Below are 19,706 nucleotides of genomic sequence, written 5' to 3'. Positions count from 1 at the left end.
CTGAATACCTAATAAGTTTCTCAATATCGTAAACATATTTCTGTAAGGAATAAACGATATATAAATAGAAGAAGTACCGTCTTTGGGATACGAACTTTACGTACCTATTTAGATGATTGTGTTGTTCATTGAAGGGTGAGGTATCGGTAAAAAATGGGTGTCGAAATCGCCTCGAGAAGAGGTACCCGATGACGAAGCCCACCATCAGCGTGACGAGGCAGGAGGCCACCACGGCTGTGAGCAGAGCCTGCGCCGTGTAGATGTTGCCGTCAGCTGCTGCCACTGTTAGAAGATCTGGAAATTAACGTTATTGTTTAAACGGCTGTTAATCTAACCGAATATATCAAAAGCATTTTGATGTATTCGTGTGTCTTATTGTATTTTATATATACCTAAGTATTGTAAAATACTTGTTAAAAAAGAGCAACTGACCTGTTTCATGTTGATCATTCTTCTCTTCAGTCAAAACATTCGTCTCGACGACTTGTATCACAATTTCATTTTGTATATCGTCGTTTTTCTGACGGTCTTCGCCCTCAGATAAGGAGGGTTTTTTCGTACCCGGACTTCTATTACTATGACGATCACCAGGCAAGAGGGCTGGCAGCTTATTACATATTTCAGTCTTTCCAAACTCTATATTTTGTAGGAATCTCTCTGGATTCGGAAATTGCCTATTTCCTACCCAAGCACACTGCTGCTGCTTGGAGTCCCACGCGCAGTGAGGGTCTTGTAAACTAACACATTCTCTGAAATTGAAATATTATTTGTTAGAAACGGGAATTTGAACATAAGATCATGAACGCGTTTGTATGTGTACGTTTGTACGTGCCTTGACCGCACCTTTGTTTGTAATAACCCTTGGCGATAAGCCCGCTTGATAAAACTGATAATTATTACAGTTATGAAGTTTAATACTACTCATATAAATAATCGTTTATTCTGGGAAGGTTTATGAATGATTGCTCACCTGCATGACAGCGCGTTCCCGCAGTGTGACAGTGAGATAGCCTTGATGATGTCTCCGGAAGCTACGATGAGCTTCTCCGTGGTGAGAGCCACCTGCATCTGCTTGATGGGCGTCCCTTGCGGCAACACTTGCACCTCGGATATAACTACAGTCCTCACGGGGCTGCGGCTGTACTCATCCACACTCGCGTCGAACACTCCTTCGTTGGCAGCTACATTGATTGCTTTGATAACTCTTCCGTCATCAGTTCCTACGTAAATGACGTCGTATCTTTCACCGTTCATTGATTGAACTTGAGGGTGAACAGCGATGGCAGAAAATCGGTACTGCAGACTCACTCTTAAAAGGAGGGGTCGTGCCAAAAATGATGGCACTGCTTTGTCCATTAGAGGGTACGTCCTGATAAAGTTTACAGATGAATCTGATAGCGTCCTGCTGTCTTCAACGCAGGAGCCAGGCCTTGGAGTGGGCGTCTTTTCTAATGGAAGCCAGTTTGAGTTCATACTCTCTTGTCCCTTGAAGGGGCCCTCAAAAGCCTCTATTAGATCTCTCATAGCGAATGCACACACAGCCGACCCTCCGATGGCATTCTGAGGAGTCGTGAATACTGCGTAAATTATATCGTTCCTGCTGCCGCCACTTCCGTAAATTCCGTTTATAAGTTCAGTCGTTGCCTCTGAAATTGCAAATAATGATTAATTTCCTCCCGTCCCGTTTGTTCCGGCTAAAGTCAAATAACGTGTTTGCGCTGTGTTAAACAATTTTATAAAACTTACGGATTTCATCAAAGTAAAATGGGTATTCTCCTGGAATGGAACAATTCAGTCGCGCTTTCAAAAATGAAGTCCATCGGTCAACATAGGTGTTGAATGTGTGCGGTCCACCCTTGTCGTTTAGGCAAACTCTTGCTACTCGTGAATACACAGCCTGTAAACAATAAAGTTGAATTAATACCTGTACGTTCGTAATAACTGATTAATAAATGGTACAGGTAGAGATTTTTGTTTAGAAGCTTACCTTGCCACAATTCATGTATTCAACTGCAGTTTCCCTGTAGAAGAAGTACGCATGTGTGGTGGAGGCGACGGATCCCACGAACGAGGGGTCGTTCAGGAGCCGCAGCTCATAGCGCTCCGTCCGCACCGGGTCGCGGTATATCAGCGGATCTGTCCCAGAAAAGTCTGCGGTGGTCGCCGTGTATAACTGTCCATCTGGAAAGAAGTAATTGGGTGTTTACAATTTACAACCGTTTCGTGGAGAAATAAATCTGTCAGTTATCTGGCACAGAACAGCGGGAACGTGCCGGGTCGCCATGTCAAACAAACGGCAGGTTCTCACGTGCAGCTAGTTGCATTTGTTATGTCATGCACTGCTGAGCAAACGGTCGCGTCCACGTCTCGTAGGTCCCGGTCTAGGCGGCCCGAAGGCGCTAACCACCTGGCTAGCCTCAAACTAGCGGTACTTTGTTATAACTGGACTTTTACAACCCACTCGCTTGTGTTCTATTTTGCAGCAATAATTAACCATTTTGATTGCAGTACTCTATCTATTGTTGCAATAGATGACTAGGTACGAAATCTATTGAATAATAGGTACTCGTCGGACTCTTCGTCTGATTAGACTTCGTGTCTAATTATGCGGTTTCTCCGAGTGGGACTTCGTGCCGTGAATGCACATTTGTTCTGTCATCATCTCCAATAGCAACGTTGATTGTGGTTAGACAGTGGGCTTTGCTTCTATGGTGTTAAACTTGGTTGCAAAGAATCGTATGTACCCTAAGTACCTATATTTTTTGACATTAATTGAATACATTTATTTATTTTATCGATATTTTAGCTACTTAACAGAGAAAACAATAACTACGGAGGTATAGTACTAATAATAACTGGATGCTTGACGGTATTAAACTGTAAATGTAATAAATAGATCGATATCGGAGTCGTCTCAAGTCGTGTTTGGCGCCACCCCCCGTCCGGGGCTTCGCTAGCGACGACGGCGTGCTGCCTCCGCCCCGGTAACGCTATCGAGCAACGTGTGATCACGCCAAACTTAGGAAATTGTTTAACTCAACTCCGAGAAAAGGTCAAAACGTGCATCAATGGCATTTAAAGTGAATTTCAATGGGATATAATAGACAGTACAAGTGTATAAGCCATATTTACCTGCAAATATAGCGGTGGAATTGTGTTGCGGGTCGAAGGGACATCTGCCGCTGCCCTCGAACTCCTCGATGTGGTGTTTGGGCGAGTGGCGCGCGTACCAGCGGCAGAGCGGCTTGAAGGCGTTGGTCCCGCAGACCAGCAGGCGGCCGTTGGAGCGCGCCGCCACGCGCGGGTAGTTCTGGCACTCGTCCGCCGACTTGCCCTTCAGCTGGCACAGCTCGCGGTGCGCGTCTGTTGATGGCCACTCCAGTCGCTGTGGAGGCAAACGATGCTTTTAGTAACGTGGTGAAGTTACCTAAGTTTTTTTTTGTAAATTTGAAATGTGTCATACGTCGTCGTTATTACAATGACCATACTATGTATAATGTGCATGACTAAACGCGTAATTCGATGCGGTAAGATGAATTGGATTGGATGCCCTAATAGTACCTATGTATACCTTTACCTACTCGTATGCCTAGGTGCAATAAGCAATATAAGTGCGTATCACGATCACGGCTCTTGATTTTATATCTTCATTTACTACCTTTGTAGCTATTGTTCTATGGTTAATACTCCATACAGTACAACAAGCCAGCGGATTGAAAAGCGAGAAAGTCACGTAAATATTACAAGAATTCAATTTAAAGTCGCGCCGCGCGGCGTTGCTACTTTCTTGGCATAATAAATATTGTAGCGAGGCAAATGTTTCGCTTGATTTGCACAATTTGTAAGGAGCAAGATTGTTTCGTAATCGAGCCCGCCCGTACGCTGCGACAAACGACAACTGTTGAGTTTAACAGAAGGGAAATGTCAGGTAGGTGGTGGGCTGACGCGTGGCGGCCTCTTTGGGAGGACCGGTTATGCATTTAAATCAATTGCGAACATGATTGACCTCGTCTGACGGTTTCGACACGGTCGATCGCTGCATTTAATAAATAAGAGCAAGAAGTACGCCCTCGCTCCCAACTCCAATGCTAATTCGCAGGTGCAATACAATAACAGAGTGATCTCTTTGGTGCATTGATAAACGATTGTGCATGTATGCATATTAGCAAAAATTCCCTTGGGGTCGGAAATTTCAATTTCGTTGCGGCTTCCAAAAAATACAATTTCGACTATTAGTATTCGCGGGACGCGGAGTGATCTGCACGCACCGAGGCGCACCGCCGCTCCGCGTGAATTATTCAACGCAGCACCAGCCGACACCAATATGTGATGCGTTATATAAAATATCAAAACACGAATTAAAATTTGGTATGCGTCGCTGTCCCTATGAGAAGCCATTAGACCCCGACACGGTTGCATTCTGTTACCAACGGACATCGGGATAGTTAAATAAGCTAAGCTAAGTATATTTTTATTTTCCTATAGTGATCTAATCTAAATGGTGTTTGAAGTGCTCGGGTATTGAGTGTGTTTTATGCATAAAAGCTTTTTAAAAAACAAACAATCAAAGCCTAGGTCCTTTACATCAGGCTGAATTAATCCAATATGAGATGATTTCCGTATCTCATAATCCTAGCGGTACCGGTGCCGCATACGTTTGTTGCAAGCCAAATAATGCAAGAGTAGACGAATAGGTTTTTCCGATGGTAGAAACTTTAGCAATATCAGGCTGGAGATGGCCGAGTGCCAAGCACCCTTGTGCGCCCTGCGTCCGTCGGTATTTTTATTTCATGCGCACATTGCGAGGCCATTAATCGTTGCCCTGACTGAATTATAAATTGCAGTGCTCTCAAATTCCAGTCGGAGAGTTAAGCGCTGCGTCACATATCCATTTTCGATATTGTGATGGCTTGAGCACTTTGTTGCACTAGCTAAAGTTAGCGCGCACGGCGCGATTAGTGATTTAATGGCCCAGCGAGACGCCACGAAGTGATAATTCGGGCGCGCTGCCAGCTCGGTCACAGACTCACAGACCGTCTGGGGCTAGGTGATACTACGTTCAAGATGCAAGGACATCTTGCTGGCGGTATGCCATTAAGGTTTGCACTGAGCCAAATGAAGCCTATCTAAACCGAAATAATATGAAATTATGAACACATTATGTAAAGCTATTCTACTAAAAAATATGGATGGAACTAATAAAGCCAATACAGTGAATCTTGGTATTCGCACATAAACGGGGCGTCCTGCCCGAAGCCATGTAAAAAATGCAAACAACGTATAAAACAAAATCAACGATCCCATACGAAATGGGTCGTCTGTAACTAAGAATAAACAGCGAGTGCAGCGGGAAGCATCGGGCAAACGGTAGTTGTTTGCACAAGATTAGATACATAAACCTGTAGCTCAGCGCTGCACGGAACGAATATGACGGAACCCGTCGCAGGGTTATCGCCCGACTTATTACTGCAAAAACTATATTTACTCAAGTTCTTCAAGTAAGTGGCACTGCAGACGCATTACAACGGTAATCGTCACGATTAATCGCGTTCTATATTTGTAATCAAATTACGATAAGTAAAAAATAAAGTACGATTGTAACCAAAAGTGGATCGCGCCCCGAGTACCGAGAGATAGGCATGTCGCAAAAAGTCCACGCGCAGGTCAATGATAAATCAGTTGCCGAGCCAAATTGATCGTGTAACGTAACCATAATTGAAAGTGTCTTTTTACAGCTGTTTTTTTTTACATCGGAATCATTTTCACGGTTTCCATAACTTTTGCGCAATCGGAAATATACCTATTAATCGGTCACGATTTTCGTTGGATTCAGAAGAGATTATAGCAGAAGTACCTAAACTTATATCAAAATTGGTTTAGGATTAACATAACAATTCTGTGATTCACTTTTAAGTTAGACATTTTTGCTACATAGGTACTGTTAATCTTATACGGTCGTTTATCCTTAGGCACCTTAAAAAACCAATCGACTAAGTAAACAGAATAAATCTCGTCCACTGGAAGAATAAGTTCCTCCCTTCACAATGCAAATTTATAATGAATAAACATTACCTGATCTATATTCTCCGACAAGTCGTAGAGGCTGAGGTTGTACACCATATTTCTGCAACAAAGTTCAATTTATTAGACCGAGTAAAATGTTAATCAAGTATTAACATCGGAATATATGGCGATAACCGACTCGGGCTAATACACCTGGCCAAATAAGCGATGTTGCGGCTCTCTGGTCTCGTACTATGGAAATTTACTATTCGATGTTAATTCCTTGTTGGTAATGGACCCGTAATACAAAACAATTCATGAATAAGATATCTCTTGAGTAGAAGGGGTTCTTAACAGAATTTCATCGCTTATACCTTTGCTTAAATTATTTATTGAGGGAATCGTTTCGTACCTTCCACCGACGATGATTGAGAAGTCATCTTTGTCCAATATACGGAAGTGATCCGTCGCTGTCGCATTTCCGACGAACTGCTCCGATGACTCTTCACCTGCAAACAACGGAACCATTACAGACATTTGCGTATCGATTCCTCTGTGTAACTTATCGGCACAAAGGTCTCTATTTGTCCGGCGTCCGGGATTACCGAATCATGATATCCAATGAGAAGTGGATAGCGCATGAGCTGGCATGACCCGCGATTTGTGGGCTGTCAGCGCGCTCCATTGCGCTGTCAGTCGACGTGACAGCCCCTGCGAGTTACCTGGCCATTTCATTTACGAAGCTACGGCGCTTCTTTAAATTGCTTTTAGCTCACGTATTTCTACGAGCTTATTTACCTTAGCATGGATTTTGATAGAGCCATAATGAACGCCAGCTATTTGATTTTCAACTATCAAACTGTATTAATCAAATGTTATATCGTTTTTTATCGATTAAGGCCAACCATCTAGATAGCATCGTTTAACGTGCGATACTTAGTGCTGTATATTTGGGAATAGTCATGATGCATTGTAATTATTATTCTAAACATTATTACAGCTTATTGGGTTTCTGCACATATAGCCCTCCCTAGGTATAGAAACCCTCATGCATACCATTTCCTATTGTATAGTTAGATGCGTCGCAGCACGTCTCGTAAATAAAGACATGCGGATTAGGTATAAAAATGAACAAAACATTCTGCGCAAGGGTATTTTTTTTTACTTTAAGTCGTAACTTTAGGATTCGCAGGTAGCTTTAACTAGCAATGCATGAATGTATTGAATTTACACAATCTATTTATATTTTTACGAAATCCTTCGAACAATATTCCTATTGTGGCACGATTAATACAACAATAAGTGTGATGTGAGCGATTTATCAACAATAGCCTGGGATATTCTCACGTGTATACCTGACAACTAATACATACCTATAAGAAATTTTCTTTGCTTAGCATAGTTCCTACATTTAATAGTTGCTACAGTCACAAATTATCATGTAATCTAATACTGGTACGTACGCAGCCATACGATTCCAATCTAACACTTGCGTTTGTCGATAAAATAGATTTTTAAAGTGATCGTGTTTTATTATTAATATTACTCGTTCTAAACTTAACAGCCAATCAATGTCGTTATCTTTTATCTAAATAATGAACACATTTTAGTTCTTTATCTCGAATACTAATGAACCTTTACTTTTAATTGATAGGTGTACGTATGCTAATTTCACCTATTAATAAATTAATTCAACCTATTCGTTTCACCATAAGATTTAAATACTTACTATACATATATACGCTTATTTATATTCCCTATATGTTATGGAGTAAGTATGATACGGCATCTTCACTATGCTTACTCCATGTCGACTTTATTTAGATTTAATCATCATTTATGATTTCAAAATTACGTGTTTACCAAATTTGATGTGGATGCGTGCATTGGAGTCGGGCATCCAGGCCTGAGCCGCGGACGCAAGCAAGAGGAGGACCGCGCGAGCGACGGCCATCTTGTTTTAGTGTCTTGTCCTTGTCACACGCGCCATCTCCTATTCACTCCTGCAACAAAAGAAGATAGCATTATTTATTTTATTCTTACAGTATTCACTTAAGAGTTTAAGGGTCCATCTTTATTTCCACAAAAGTTGTTTTAGCTGTTGTGACATGGTCTTGAAAGGTTTTTGTTAAGTTTAGTATATTCAATAACATAAATTTGGTATTAACAGTTGTTGACACCGATACTTTTATTTCTTACGATGTACGAATTAAGAACGTCAGGCTAAGTGCCAATTTCGCCATAGTGGGTTAGATTAGAGCATAACCAGGGATTATTGATTGACTTTTGACACATCTGTCAAGAATTTAATATGGAGATGACGTATTATTGATGAACCAATCCCTGGTTACGATCTAACCGACTATGGCGAAATTGGAGCTAAGTCTTAAGTCCTAAGGTTTTAAGAGTTTGGTGAAGTAAAGTCACAGTTACGTTAGGTAGAGCTCTTTGAAAGCAGTAAAAATATTTTTTACTGAGCATCATGTTCAGCTTTTACTTTAAAATAACAAACCTATCTATGCAACACAACGCTCATTCTTTATTTTATAATCGTCATTGAGAGCGTGTGATTCATGCGACATATTGTTAACACAACAACCACCGTAGTTCCCAGAGAAACTTGTCTTGTTCTCAATAAAGGAACTTCTAATTGTCGTTTATTTCTTTTGTAATAATGTAATGATAGTGCTCGATGCATGCAAACAGAGTTTCTGGTCATACAGGTCTCTGGTCTCACGGGATGCGTACGCAGCGCAGTATGCAAGAACTGCCTGCATCCGCAGCAGATTCGCATTCCATTTACTTTTATTTCTGTGACTTTTTTTATTAACCGCCCCGTATCGTGGGAAGTCAAACTCGACTCGTCCACTCTGTGATCATGGAGCCAGCCAGGTACTAAATCTAGTTTTTAATCTATCTTTTATAGGTGGGATCCGGTAGCTTTTATTGCTGGGACGTTGTTCCTTTTTTTATTCAGTAATCAATTGATATGGAGGCGAAAAGTTTATTGAGATATTATGACTCTACTCTTTTCATTCAATCGTTAATAGGATGGTCAAACTTAAATATCGTTAGTAAAATACTTAACCAACATTAATGTTGGCGTCGTTATGCTATCTGTAATACGATTCGCTGAAAGCTGCATAAAATAAATGGACTTCGTTATATGTTCCATAAATGCGTTTTATTAATTTTTAAACTAAGTTCATCGTTTTCTCTAGATTTGCATTGGTATAAACTATAAGCGCCAGTAGCGCCACCAAACGGTTGTTTACAACAAACATAGCGACCGTTACTTCGGAGGCTCAGAGCTCCAAATTATAATGAGAACGTGCCTTCCGAATGTGTATTTTGTCGTGAAAGAAAGTATGAGGAAGTTTCTTCAAATTTTGGCGTATGTTTCAAAACTTAAATTTTATAAAAATTACGATTTAAATAAAAAACGTAACCTTACATATTATGAGAAATATGCGTTGATTTTGCAACCTGCAGAACATGCTACCAAAACAGCTTTACCCTATTAACAACAGCGACTGCAGTAAATGGAGCCAGTTGCTTTTCTATTGAGCGCTTACATTTAATAATGGCAAATAGCAATAATGCTAAATAATGAATTAAATCAATAGAACAAAACAACGGCGGCCGCCAGATGTGAGCAACAGCACAACTCAAAGGGTTGTAAGTTGCTAGAGTTCCATTGCGCTTTGTAACGGTAGGAGTTACTTGGGGGCACAGATGTGCTACAAAGGCTCGATAGCGGGCACGCTGCTGTATAATATTTCCTGCATTTCTCTATTCAGCTATGGTATGGATGTGCATAGGGATTTAGTGAACTCCCGCCCCGCTGATTGTTGTATTGTGGTGTGCGTAGCTGCAGATCGTTAGCACAAATTTTGCCACCGCGGTGCTGTAATTTATAGGCTTTGCGACCAAATTGCTCTACTAAATAAATGTGCGGTTATTGAGCAGAAAATGCAAGCGTCTGTCCTATTTGTCAATGCGTGGCTGTGAAAGCAAAACGCGAAACCTATATGGAATTATTTTAGTATTAGTAGAGAGCTTTAAATTCAGACACCTAAACGTTTCTGAATAAATTCATAAACATTGGCCAAGGCACACGCAATATCAGTAAATGATAACATCGGCCTGCCATGGCAACATATAAAAATGTAAATAGCATTTGAATAAAATAATATTCGAAACAGGTTGTCGTAAACTCGATGTCATGGTCCGCAGGTAATCGACCGGCTCCCGCCATCCTGCATATTATATCTCCGTTCGCGTGACTTTTTATAGAGTCGGGCTTCACGGGCAACCTACTCTGAGAAGTGCTAGTACGTTATAAATAAAGGAGATAAGGCTGCAATTACACAGGCGCGGTTGACATCTGAGCCTGAGGCGAGGAGCGTCCTGTCCGTGGTCAGCGGTCCCACGAGGCTCAGGAAAGCTGCGGTTTCTTTTTTAACCGATCGTAAAAATAATCCCCTACGGCGCGTAGGGCGGGGGCAGGATGAAGACGATAAACGACATATTGCCGCCATTTTAACATATCAGCCTACAATTTATTGCCTCTTTTGGCAGTATCACGCATGAAATGTATGTTACTCTAAATCTGGTGTCTTACTCGAATGACACGATTTGATAAAGTATAGAAACGTGAAAGAAGGAAGATTTTTTTTATTTACGCAAAGTAACAATTTGTATTTCATATAACGTAATGCTCTACATGTTTACTTAGCACTTAGAATAAGGCGTTTAGTTATTGTAGGCTTAGTTTATTTATAAATATAAATATCAGCCTTCATACGGCTTCTAAGTGGCTGATCTTGGTGATGCAAAATAGCGATCAGGCAAAACCAGCGATTAAATAGAAGATAAGAAAACATAAAGTATTGCACTTTTATAATTGCATCTCGTTGATGTCTTTTGTATGGTAGCATCTCTAGTACCTATAATACGTAGAGCTGTTTGAATCGTTTCGTAGTTTCGCAAGCGAAATCTTGGCCGACATCGGAAATAACTTAGGGTGCCTCTCAAAACTCATGTCAGATGTAGTTTCGGAGTTTTGAGTTGGTGGGTGCATAAACTTGGCTTCAGAGACGAAAGTTATTTACTCGACAGTAATTAATCTGTCTTTTCCGAAACATTTTACTTTAAACCGTGAAGAGTTAATTAGTACATTGAACACAATTTTAATTAGGTATGCAGTAATTTTGCTTGGCGTATATTCTTTAATTTCCTTCTCATTCTCTTCATAATCATCATAAGGCTTGTAAAATACGAACATGCATAAACTAAAATACCAGGGGCATTACAAATGGCTCTTCTTAACTTGTTAACTACGCAGACAGACAAATGTTTCAACTATTATTTACCATCAAATTTGTAAGTTTAGGAGGTTGGAGGAATGTTCCAAAAAGCAATTGAAGGAGGAATTAACATTATTAACATAGTGAATGACCCCTTAACCTCCATTCCAATTAACATTCGTGAGGCTAGGGCACGGCACTCGGTGCATCTCAAATCTGGATGTCTGCCTTATCTTGACAATGGACGTATGACGCATCCACAATTACTCAGGATGTTGATAATATCCATTCATTACGTTCATAATGGTGTGGTAAGTGATTCTGGTTTGGTCATTATATTTAGCGGAATAGATCATGTGATGGTATGATAATGTTTGTCGATTGCAAGAAGGTCTAATCGGTCATACTCGTAATCTATATCGCTAGTGTAATTATTTAATTTGTATCTTTTACCATTATCTGAATGGATGTTTTATTAACGCAGCCATTTTATTAGATATAAACTCTTGTCCGTACATTTCACCATTCTCTATACATACGTGTTGTTTAATATAGAGATCTAAAACATCAACGTCTCCATTTTTGTTCTATCGCAGTAAGACTATGAGCAGGAAAGAGATATCGTGAAGGGCTTTCATGCATTATACTCGTTGCACGCAGCACACTGTGTCAACAAGGCAGGGCTCTAGCTGCAGCCCGCGCCCCCGCGCGTCTCGCCCCTTTCCCTGTGTCTACGGGTTTTTGTTCCCCCGCGTCCATAGCATGCCGGACCCCAACAAAATGGACTGTCCACTCACCGTTCTCAATTAAAATCCCCGTTGTTGTAGCGTTCTTATCCAGACATAATGCCATCCATGTATTCAATCCAATCACTGTTCTCACTTTATCATGGGTACTGAACACTTTTAACAACTTAAAAAATATATTTAAATATAAGTCACTATTCCAGTGGCACGATCAACACTCTGATTTGAATAAGTATCACTTTTTGAATCCAAAATGGTAGTCACAGCAACCGGTTCGCCGGTGAATGTAGCAACAACGGTGTATGTTTGTGTTTACTATGTGGGCCAGGCTCGGACGGGCGCAGCGCGGGCGCGTGGTGCGTGGTCGGACGGCACGGTGCGCACTGGCGACTGCGGCGCCCCCCCGCCCCCCGCGCGCCCCCCGCGCCTCCAGCGGCCGCAACTCGCTTGACGGGCTCCTACCTCCCTGTCCAACTACATGCGCGTGCGTCGCTGCCATATTTACCGCTCGCTGTGTTGCCAGCTTTACAATTTTTTGTGTTTTGTTTTGTTGACGCTTTTAAATGAGGGGCCATAAAATAGAAACGAAGTCGAATAAAAAATTAGGAGGGTAATATTAGTCTTCGGTCGAGAACGAGTAAAAGTTAAGTGAACGAGTTTCTTTAATGTCATGTCGATGACCGATAAACTTCTCAAAATGTTGAAAATAACGAACGTGATAATAATAAGTTAAAGTATATCTTTTATGTGAATCCGGAAAACTTAAACCATTATTAAAAATAATGGTAAGTATGATTAACAGAAACTTACAAAATTATAATTAAGTGCCTACGAATAGTTTCAAAAGACCACGCTGCACTTACGAGCAGAAATGCATGACTATGGTATTTTGAGAGATTTGCTTTTAATCATTTACTGCACATCTGGCAGTTACCACAAGTGGGTATACGGAACACTGCGAGCGGCCCTCGCACCCCTCGCTGCGCGCGCGCACCCACACCCAGGTAGAGACGTAGAGACGAGGAAAAAAATAAACATAAGCACGAAGCTTCGACTTCGAGCCCGTCCAACCGAATTCAAAAATGATGAGATCTCTACAACAGATTTTTATTTTAAGTTTTGCTATGACTTCCAATAATGTAGAGACGATGCTACTAATTAAACGATGCATGTAGTTACTACGTACGTTAGTAGTTTAGTTTCTAATGATAAATAATACTCGTATGTCGGTGTGGGTATATCAACTCAGATAACTGGAGTATTATTATAGAACGTCACAAAGTTCTTGACCCCTTGCCAGAGAAAATTATGATAATGACCCATTATGAAATTAACATTGACTTTCCAGTCTCCGGTCGACAGCGTGGGAAGTCACATCAAAGTGATTAACATTGTATAAGTAAAAGAAATTAATACTGAGTCGGAATGATGTAAGTTATTCCTTACAGAACAAAATTGTCTTCTTCCAAAGAGTTTATATGAGTTTTTAAATACATCGCATGAAAAAAGAAGCATCGCTATTAAATTGATTGAAAAGGATGAGAATGGAAGGCTTTCGTTGGAGTCATTTATGTGGGAACGTGTCAGGTGCTACCTGGCAGTATACCTGCTTTTCGGTTATCCCATTATATTAATGTGAATATTGCTTTAGGGCAAGCTGTTCCCATACACATCAAGCAGTATTGAACCATATTTGTATAGCAAAAAGAACTTGCTCAGTCCTATACTCTACCTTGTGTAATTGTAACCACAAAAGTACGACCAAAATGCACAATACAATTCGAGCAACAATGTTACTACGGCTGTATAAGCAGACACGTAAATTTTGCCCAAGTCACGTGAAACAATCGGTTGTTTAAACTGAGACGTAATTCTGAAATATTGTTTCTGTTATTTGGCATAACAAAGAGCAGTCGGTGATTTATTGTTGTTAAGAAAGGACGTCTAATAATGTTGTTAAACATTACCTACGTTATGGAACTTGTGGAGTAATATGGAGCGAGCTTGTTTAGCAAAGAAATCCACTGGGGCTTCATCCGTGTTTGAGTTAGTGGAACTTGCCTCCATAATATTATTGTTATAGCGTATTCGATTCAACATTCTTTATTTTTAAAGAGAACAATCGTATTTTCCATATTTACATACCTGGCTCTAGAGTTTACCGTAACAGATTTATCAACTATAGCTCATTTATTCTTCGACGCTAAAAGCCTATTTGGATTATAATGATGTTACAGTCGAGCGGTTTCTCTCGGACTACGAATATGATTAGCTTCGAACATCGGCGGTTTGGTACACTACTTGTGTCTCAACGAGAGAGAGCTTGTATCATATTATGATATCGTAATGATGACCATGTGGGCGGTCGGCGAACGCTTCACTCTACGTAGGTAATTAAAACAACGTGTGCACAATGTAACACAATGTGGACTGTGGACGCTTTACTCCAGGTGGTCTGTTCCATTTATCGCATATCTGTGCTGAGACTCATTTCATTTGTCAGATTTGCGAACACGTGCAGTAGCAAAAAATAGTCCAGATAAAAATACGGGTTTTTGGTGCTATAAGAATAGTCTGTGGGAGGTTTCGACCATCGTTTTAACACTATCTCTGTTAAATTTAGATATAAGATGTTACAATACAATCTCTTTATTTGCACCAAGAAGATAGAGATACAGTAGAAAGAGGCGGCCTTATTGCTTATAGCAATCTCTACCAGACAATCTTTGGATGGAGAGCGATATTATACCTATTGAGATAGAATTGAAATTCACCTGTGAAGCAGTCCATATGCTGTGGTCAGCATGGCTGCAACAGGGAACTTTCTCCAACGTAACATATATTACGTAGATAAGCGCGGGAAGGTCTGTCGAAGATGGCTGATAGCCGGGTTGGGTCGTGGTGGCCAGGATCCCGCACATTTGTCACATTCCCTACACGAATGATTTATATTTTGCGTACCGAACGCTGCAAAGATAACTAACCTTGTAATGAACAGACAATAAATTAAAACAAAAGTTTTCTACTTTTGTTTCAAACAGTTGAAAACTGACAGACTTATTGAAAAAAATAAAGAAGGAAACAACCTTCAAAGAAAAAGGCTGGCTCAAAAGAATTGAAATAAAGTTTTTTAAACTACCTTTTGTTTCGGACAGATGTTTGTATAGTTTTTGCTCATGTCTGTTGGTCAGAATTTTGTTATCTGATATAATTTATATGAAAGGATTTACTATCTAAGTGGAGTCAATTTGCATATCAGTGGGTTGCGCGGCGGCGGCGGGGCTGGGGCTGAGTCGAGCGCAACGTGGGGACAATATATTCCACCGTAAAGGCGACGTTGCTATCTCCGCCTATTGTGCAGAATTGTACTGCGAGAAAGGTGCACTGCACTGGCAACTGGCAACCTGCCATCTACTTACAAATAAGCGAATACTATGTTTCCCACATGGCAACAACAAAATGCACGTGCATGTTTTATGCGTAGCTGAGTAAATACAAAGTGCTGAAGCCCGGAGTTACATTTCCAATAAAATACGAAAGCTGTTCCTCTCAAGCTCTGCAGCGGTTAAGAAATAAAGTGTTCAGAAGTTCTGCAGTTTGTAATATCTTCGATAAGGAAAAAAAATTGTTTCTTTTATCGGGGGTGCAGTGTGTCGGTGGCGAGCGGCGATAGCGGGCGGGCGGCGGCCTGCTAACGACGTCGCCCGACATTTCACTCCGCCAAGAAAACTCGGCTACATCTTTTCTTCGCGACTGCCGAGATAAGCCGCGCCAGCGCGCCATTTGTCATTACCATATCTCGTCTCCCGCCCAGGATCACTGCGCACAAATTAATGGTTCCCCCGCTGAAATGAGCTTGTCAGCGTAAAGTACGTTTAGCACTTTATATATTTCCATATTTCATGGGCAAAGAACTTCCTCGCGTGACCGAGAATGGTATGGTAATGATTATTGTGTGATGCATCAACAAATTCCAAGACGTGCTACAGTCGTGAAAGGGATCTAAGGGTTATAACATCGAAAATAAAAAGAAGAAAAAACTCTATTAGACGGTCTATTTTATACAGGCTCAGCATTCTTTTGATATGGTTTTTGTATCAGAGTGTAATTATCGTGAGTGTTTTCAGTACATACCTATATTTTTTATATTGTTACATTTAAGTTCAATATACGTAAGTATTTATTTATAAAGACTAATAATATTACAATCTGCGTCCGCGGCCTCCCATTGCCAATACTGCAATTAATTAAAACAACACTCGTGCGGCACGTTCGCTAAATGGGTATTCGTTCAATTGAGTGTTCCAATAACAGCAAGACAGTTAACGAGGCTTTATGGCACTGTGACTTAGTTTCACGACCGCGTACAACAATTTGTGCCATAACGGCTAATTACGAGTGTATGTATGTGCGTAGTATTTTAAATCCGACGACAATGGCAGCAATTCGGTTAACCGCACGGTCATTAAAGCGGTCCTCGACGTATGGCCGCGGCCATTACAGGTGTGGGACAAAGCGGGCCGCGGCCGCGGCTGCGACGGTCTAATTCCAAACAAATGCAAATTGGCCTGGCGCGGCTCCGCTGGACATCCGCTTAATGCGAGCATTGTGCTGTGCGCTAATGGGAGTGTAATTGGCGCGAGGCCGGGAGCGGTCGCGGCACCGCCGGCTGAGGCTCACTCCTGGAGGCGGCAGGAGCTCATGCTAGCAACGCGATCAATACCGAAGACCGAATGGTTTAGTGGTTAGCGTCCCTGACTTGTACGCCGAAGGTCCTGGCTTCGATTGCCGGCCAGGCAGATATTTGTTTAAAGACAGATAGTTGTACTTGGGTATTGGGTGTATATCAGCTGTCCGATACCCATATTACAGACTCTGCCTAGTTTGGGGTCGGATGGCCGTATGTGAGATGTGCCCACATGCTATAGTATTATTAATAATCAATAGCCGCGGGCGACAGCATAGTGAAGTTAGTCGGCTCACGACCGGTCTGGCTTGATATAGACATGTTTTAACGCAAACTTACACTAAGAGATTTTATCAATCTTTAAATATTTTAATATTCTGGTGGAGTTGAACTGTTTGTTCGACTCAGCTATCGCTTTACGTCCTAAGTGTTCGGTATAAGGTTGTTATTTGCTCTAAAGCGGGTGCGCCGCACTCGTGTCTCGCTTGTCCTTGTTCTCTGTCCGCAGGAAGTGGCTTGTTGCGCCGCGGTGACCCGTGGCTGGTGACCAGTGCGAATACTCAGATATATTGCGGACAACACCCACACCACCACTCCATTCATTATATCCTCGTTAGCCATTCACCAGCTCTACATCTAAAAATAACGCAACAATTGAAACAAAAACATAGAGAAAGTGTATATCCGCCCGGGTTGGCTTGGCTGCAACTGTGTTTGTTTTACAGCTTTAGTTGTGACACACGTAATGCAGTAGTGTGGATTGAAGAATAAAAATATGGACACAGATAGCTTAGAACAACATATGCCGGGAAGTGGCAGTAAAAAAGGAAAGTCTGCTCTGCGGTTCAGGTGTTCGTAATAAAAACAAAAGCCGTATGTCGTCAGTTTTAGGCAAGAAATATGTTTTTGGGATCTAAAATTGCTGAATATAATTTATTCGTTCTGTACGTATTGCGGCATGTTACCTGGGGTACTGGTAGTTAGTGTAGAAACAAAGGAGTATCGATAAAGAAAGGGGCGCCGCCGGACAGGAAGTGCACAAGACGCAATTACTGGACGGTGACGTCCGCCCGCAGCCTGCGACGCCGCCCTGCCTCTGCGAGGGTACAGTAGATAAGTACTTTCTAAAATATTGTACAGAAATTAGTTTTTTTTATAAAACTGAAGAAGTAATCTATACATACAGTCCACCCACCCCCAACAGTAAATATAATTTGGTTTATGATATGAGTATAACCATACTCTTTACTTAAGTAGGATCGGTTCTGAATTTGTGATAACAATGGTACATAGTATTAAATCCAGAGGCAAGATGTTTTAAAAATAAAGTACACAGTGGAGGGAAGCATTTGTTTAGCTCTGCATCGCCTCTGTGTTTGTCAGCATCTAAGTGTCCGCAATTTCTCTACAGTGAGTGAAGCTCCCACGGCGGGTGCCTTATCGCGACAATTAAATCGCCCTGACCCGCCGCACCCGGCTCCTTCGACTTTATCCATTCATAGATATGGAAATATTGGCATTAAAATGATTACGTTCATAGAAAAATCTATTCCGATTCATCTTTTTTCGACGAGATTTTTCCAATGCTTGTCTTTCAATGGAAATATTGAAGTTAAAATTATGTCATGTCTTTCTGTTTGCGGAAAGGTTAACTAGAAATTATTATTCAGATTGTATTCTGTAATAATAGTTTTTATTTCATAATGTTATCAGAACTCTACAGACAGACTATAATATCGGTGCCTTTTGGTGAGTCTCAATATAATATTATGTTTATAATAATAAGTTCAAATGAATAAAATGTACCTAAAAATAAATTCATGCCGCAAAATGAACCCCTTTCACGACACAACAAACCCGCGAGTATATTAAGGAGCATGTATCTTTAATTAAAGCTGCTTGCGACTTCGCTTCCTCGTTGAATGGAGCCGCAATCACGCCGAGGACGAGGCGAGGAGGTGGAACAAAATGCGTATTATTAATCTCACATGCTAACTGTGAGAACGAAGTCGAGGCGAAAATGTGCGGCCGTGAGAGTCGCACCTCGCACTCTTCTAGACAGTGGCCAAGTCGACAACACTACATGCGATTTCCCACAAGCATTCTAGTTCTACCTGGGAACGAGCATTGTGTCAACCATAAAAATATGGGGTTAGTTACTAAACTTCTAGCCTTAGAATGACAAGGAAACGTGAAAGCTGAATTAGAATAGACAATAGTCTGAGTTTCGCACGCAACGCGTGTATTTCGAGTTTAAAGAGTATTTAATTGGCCTGGCAAAGCTCGCTTGGCGGTGTTTAGGATCGATTACATGTGCACACAGTTGGTAAATGCGATGTTTAATTTGCACACCTGTAGTAATTTACTAATTTTCATAAGCGTTGTGCAATGGTGGTGGTATGTGAGGCTCGTGCGATGGCGTGTCGATGTCGGTGCTGCGATGTCTGCCGATGCGGCGGCGGCGCGGCGGCGGCGGTGGCGCAATGTTGTGCTACCTCGCTGACCTGTTATACATGTTTACATATGTTTTAACACTCACAATAAATATTCATAAAACCTCAATACGTGCCTGTACAATCATATATTTTAATTAAACACAAACAGGTAGAGGACTATTACTTGGTTTAAAATTTAATAATATCAGTCACATAGGTACGATAATAAGTTCGTGGCAAAAGCTAGATGTAGTGCTATGATACTTAAATAAATTTTTAGAAAGTATTTTTAATAACATTTTATTTTTCTATTGTTTGTGCAGTTTTATTACTTAGTCACAGTTTTAAATGTGCGAGCTTTTGTTGCTTGAAAAATACGGTCGCCAGTTGAACAAAAATTTACGAGAACAAATTGCCATCTGCATTGTTGCTCTTAATCACCGGAATGGTCGCAGTTAGGTCGCTGAATTTAACATAATGCAGGATGTGTAAATACTGGATTAACTAAAATTTATTCCGCTATTTC

At 41.1% G+C, this 19,706-nt stretch overlaps 1 protein-coding gene across 2 annotated transcripts in view; it reads right to left on the bottom strand.

Annotated features, from left to right (window-relative positions):
- Positions 1–19,706, bottom strand: part of LOC119692385 (semaphorin-1A) — a 127,031-nt gene that overhangs the window by 1,807 nt on the left and 105,518 nt on the right. The window contains exons 1-10 of one of the 2 annotated variants that reach the window (XM_038112824.2): positions 12,110–12,503; positions 7,867–8,006; positions 6,416–6,512; positions 6,073–6,124; positions 3,133–3,385; positions 1,988–2,181; positions 1,747–1,897; positions 971–1,646; positions 433–749; positions 105–294 (exon numbers count right to left, since the gene is read on the bottom strand). In XM_038112824.2, the coding sequence (XP_037968752.2) occupies positions 105–294; positions 433–749; positions 971–1,646; positions 1,747–1,897; positions 1,988–2,181; positions 3,133–3,385; positions 6,073–6,124; positions 6,416–6,512; positions 7,867–7,957 (2,021 nt within the window). In that variant the 5' untranslated portion in view covers positions 7,958–8,006; positions 12,110–12,503. Of the gene's footprint in view, positions 1–104; positions 295–432; positions 750–970; positions 1,647–1,746; positions 1,898–1,987; positions 2,182–3,132; positions 3,386–6,072; positions 6,125–6,415; positions 6,513–7,866; positions 8,007–12,109; positions 12,504–19,706 lie in introns of those variants that run through there. The other variant, XM_048633068.1, reaches the window with a different exon arrangement.

This window comes from Plutella xylostella, chromosome 5 (assembly GCF_932276165.1).
Source record: "Plutella xylostella chromosome 5, ilPluXylo3.1, whole genome shotgun sequence".
Taxonomy (NCBI): Eukaryota; Metazoa; Arthropoda; class Insecta; order Lepidoptera; family Plutellidae; genus Plutella; species Plutella xylostella.
The sequence above is the reverse complement of the archived record's forward strand: the minus strand, read 5'-3'. Positions and strand labels throughout refer to the sequence as shown.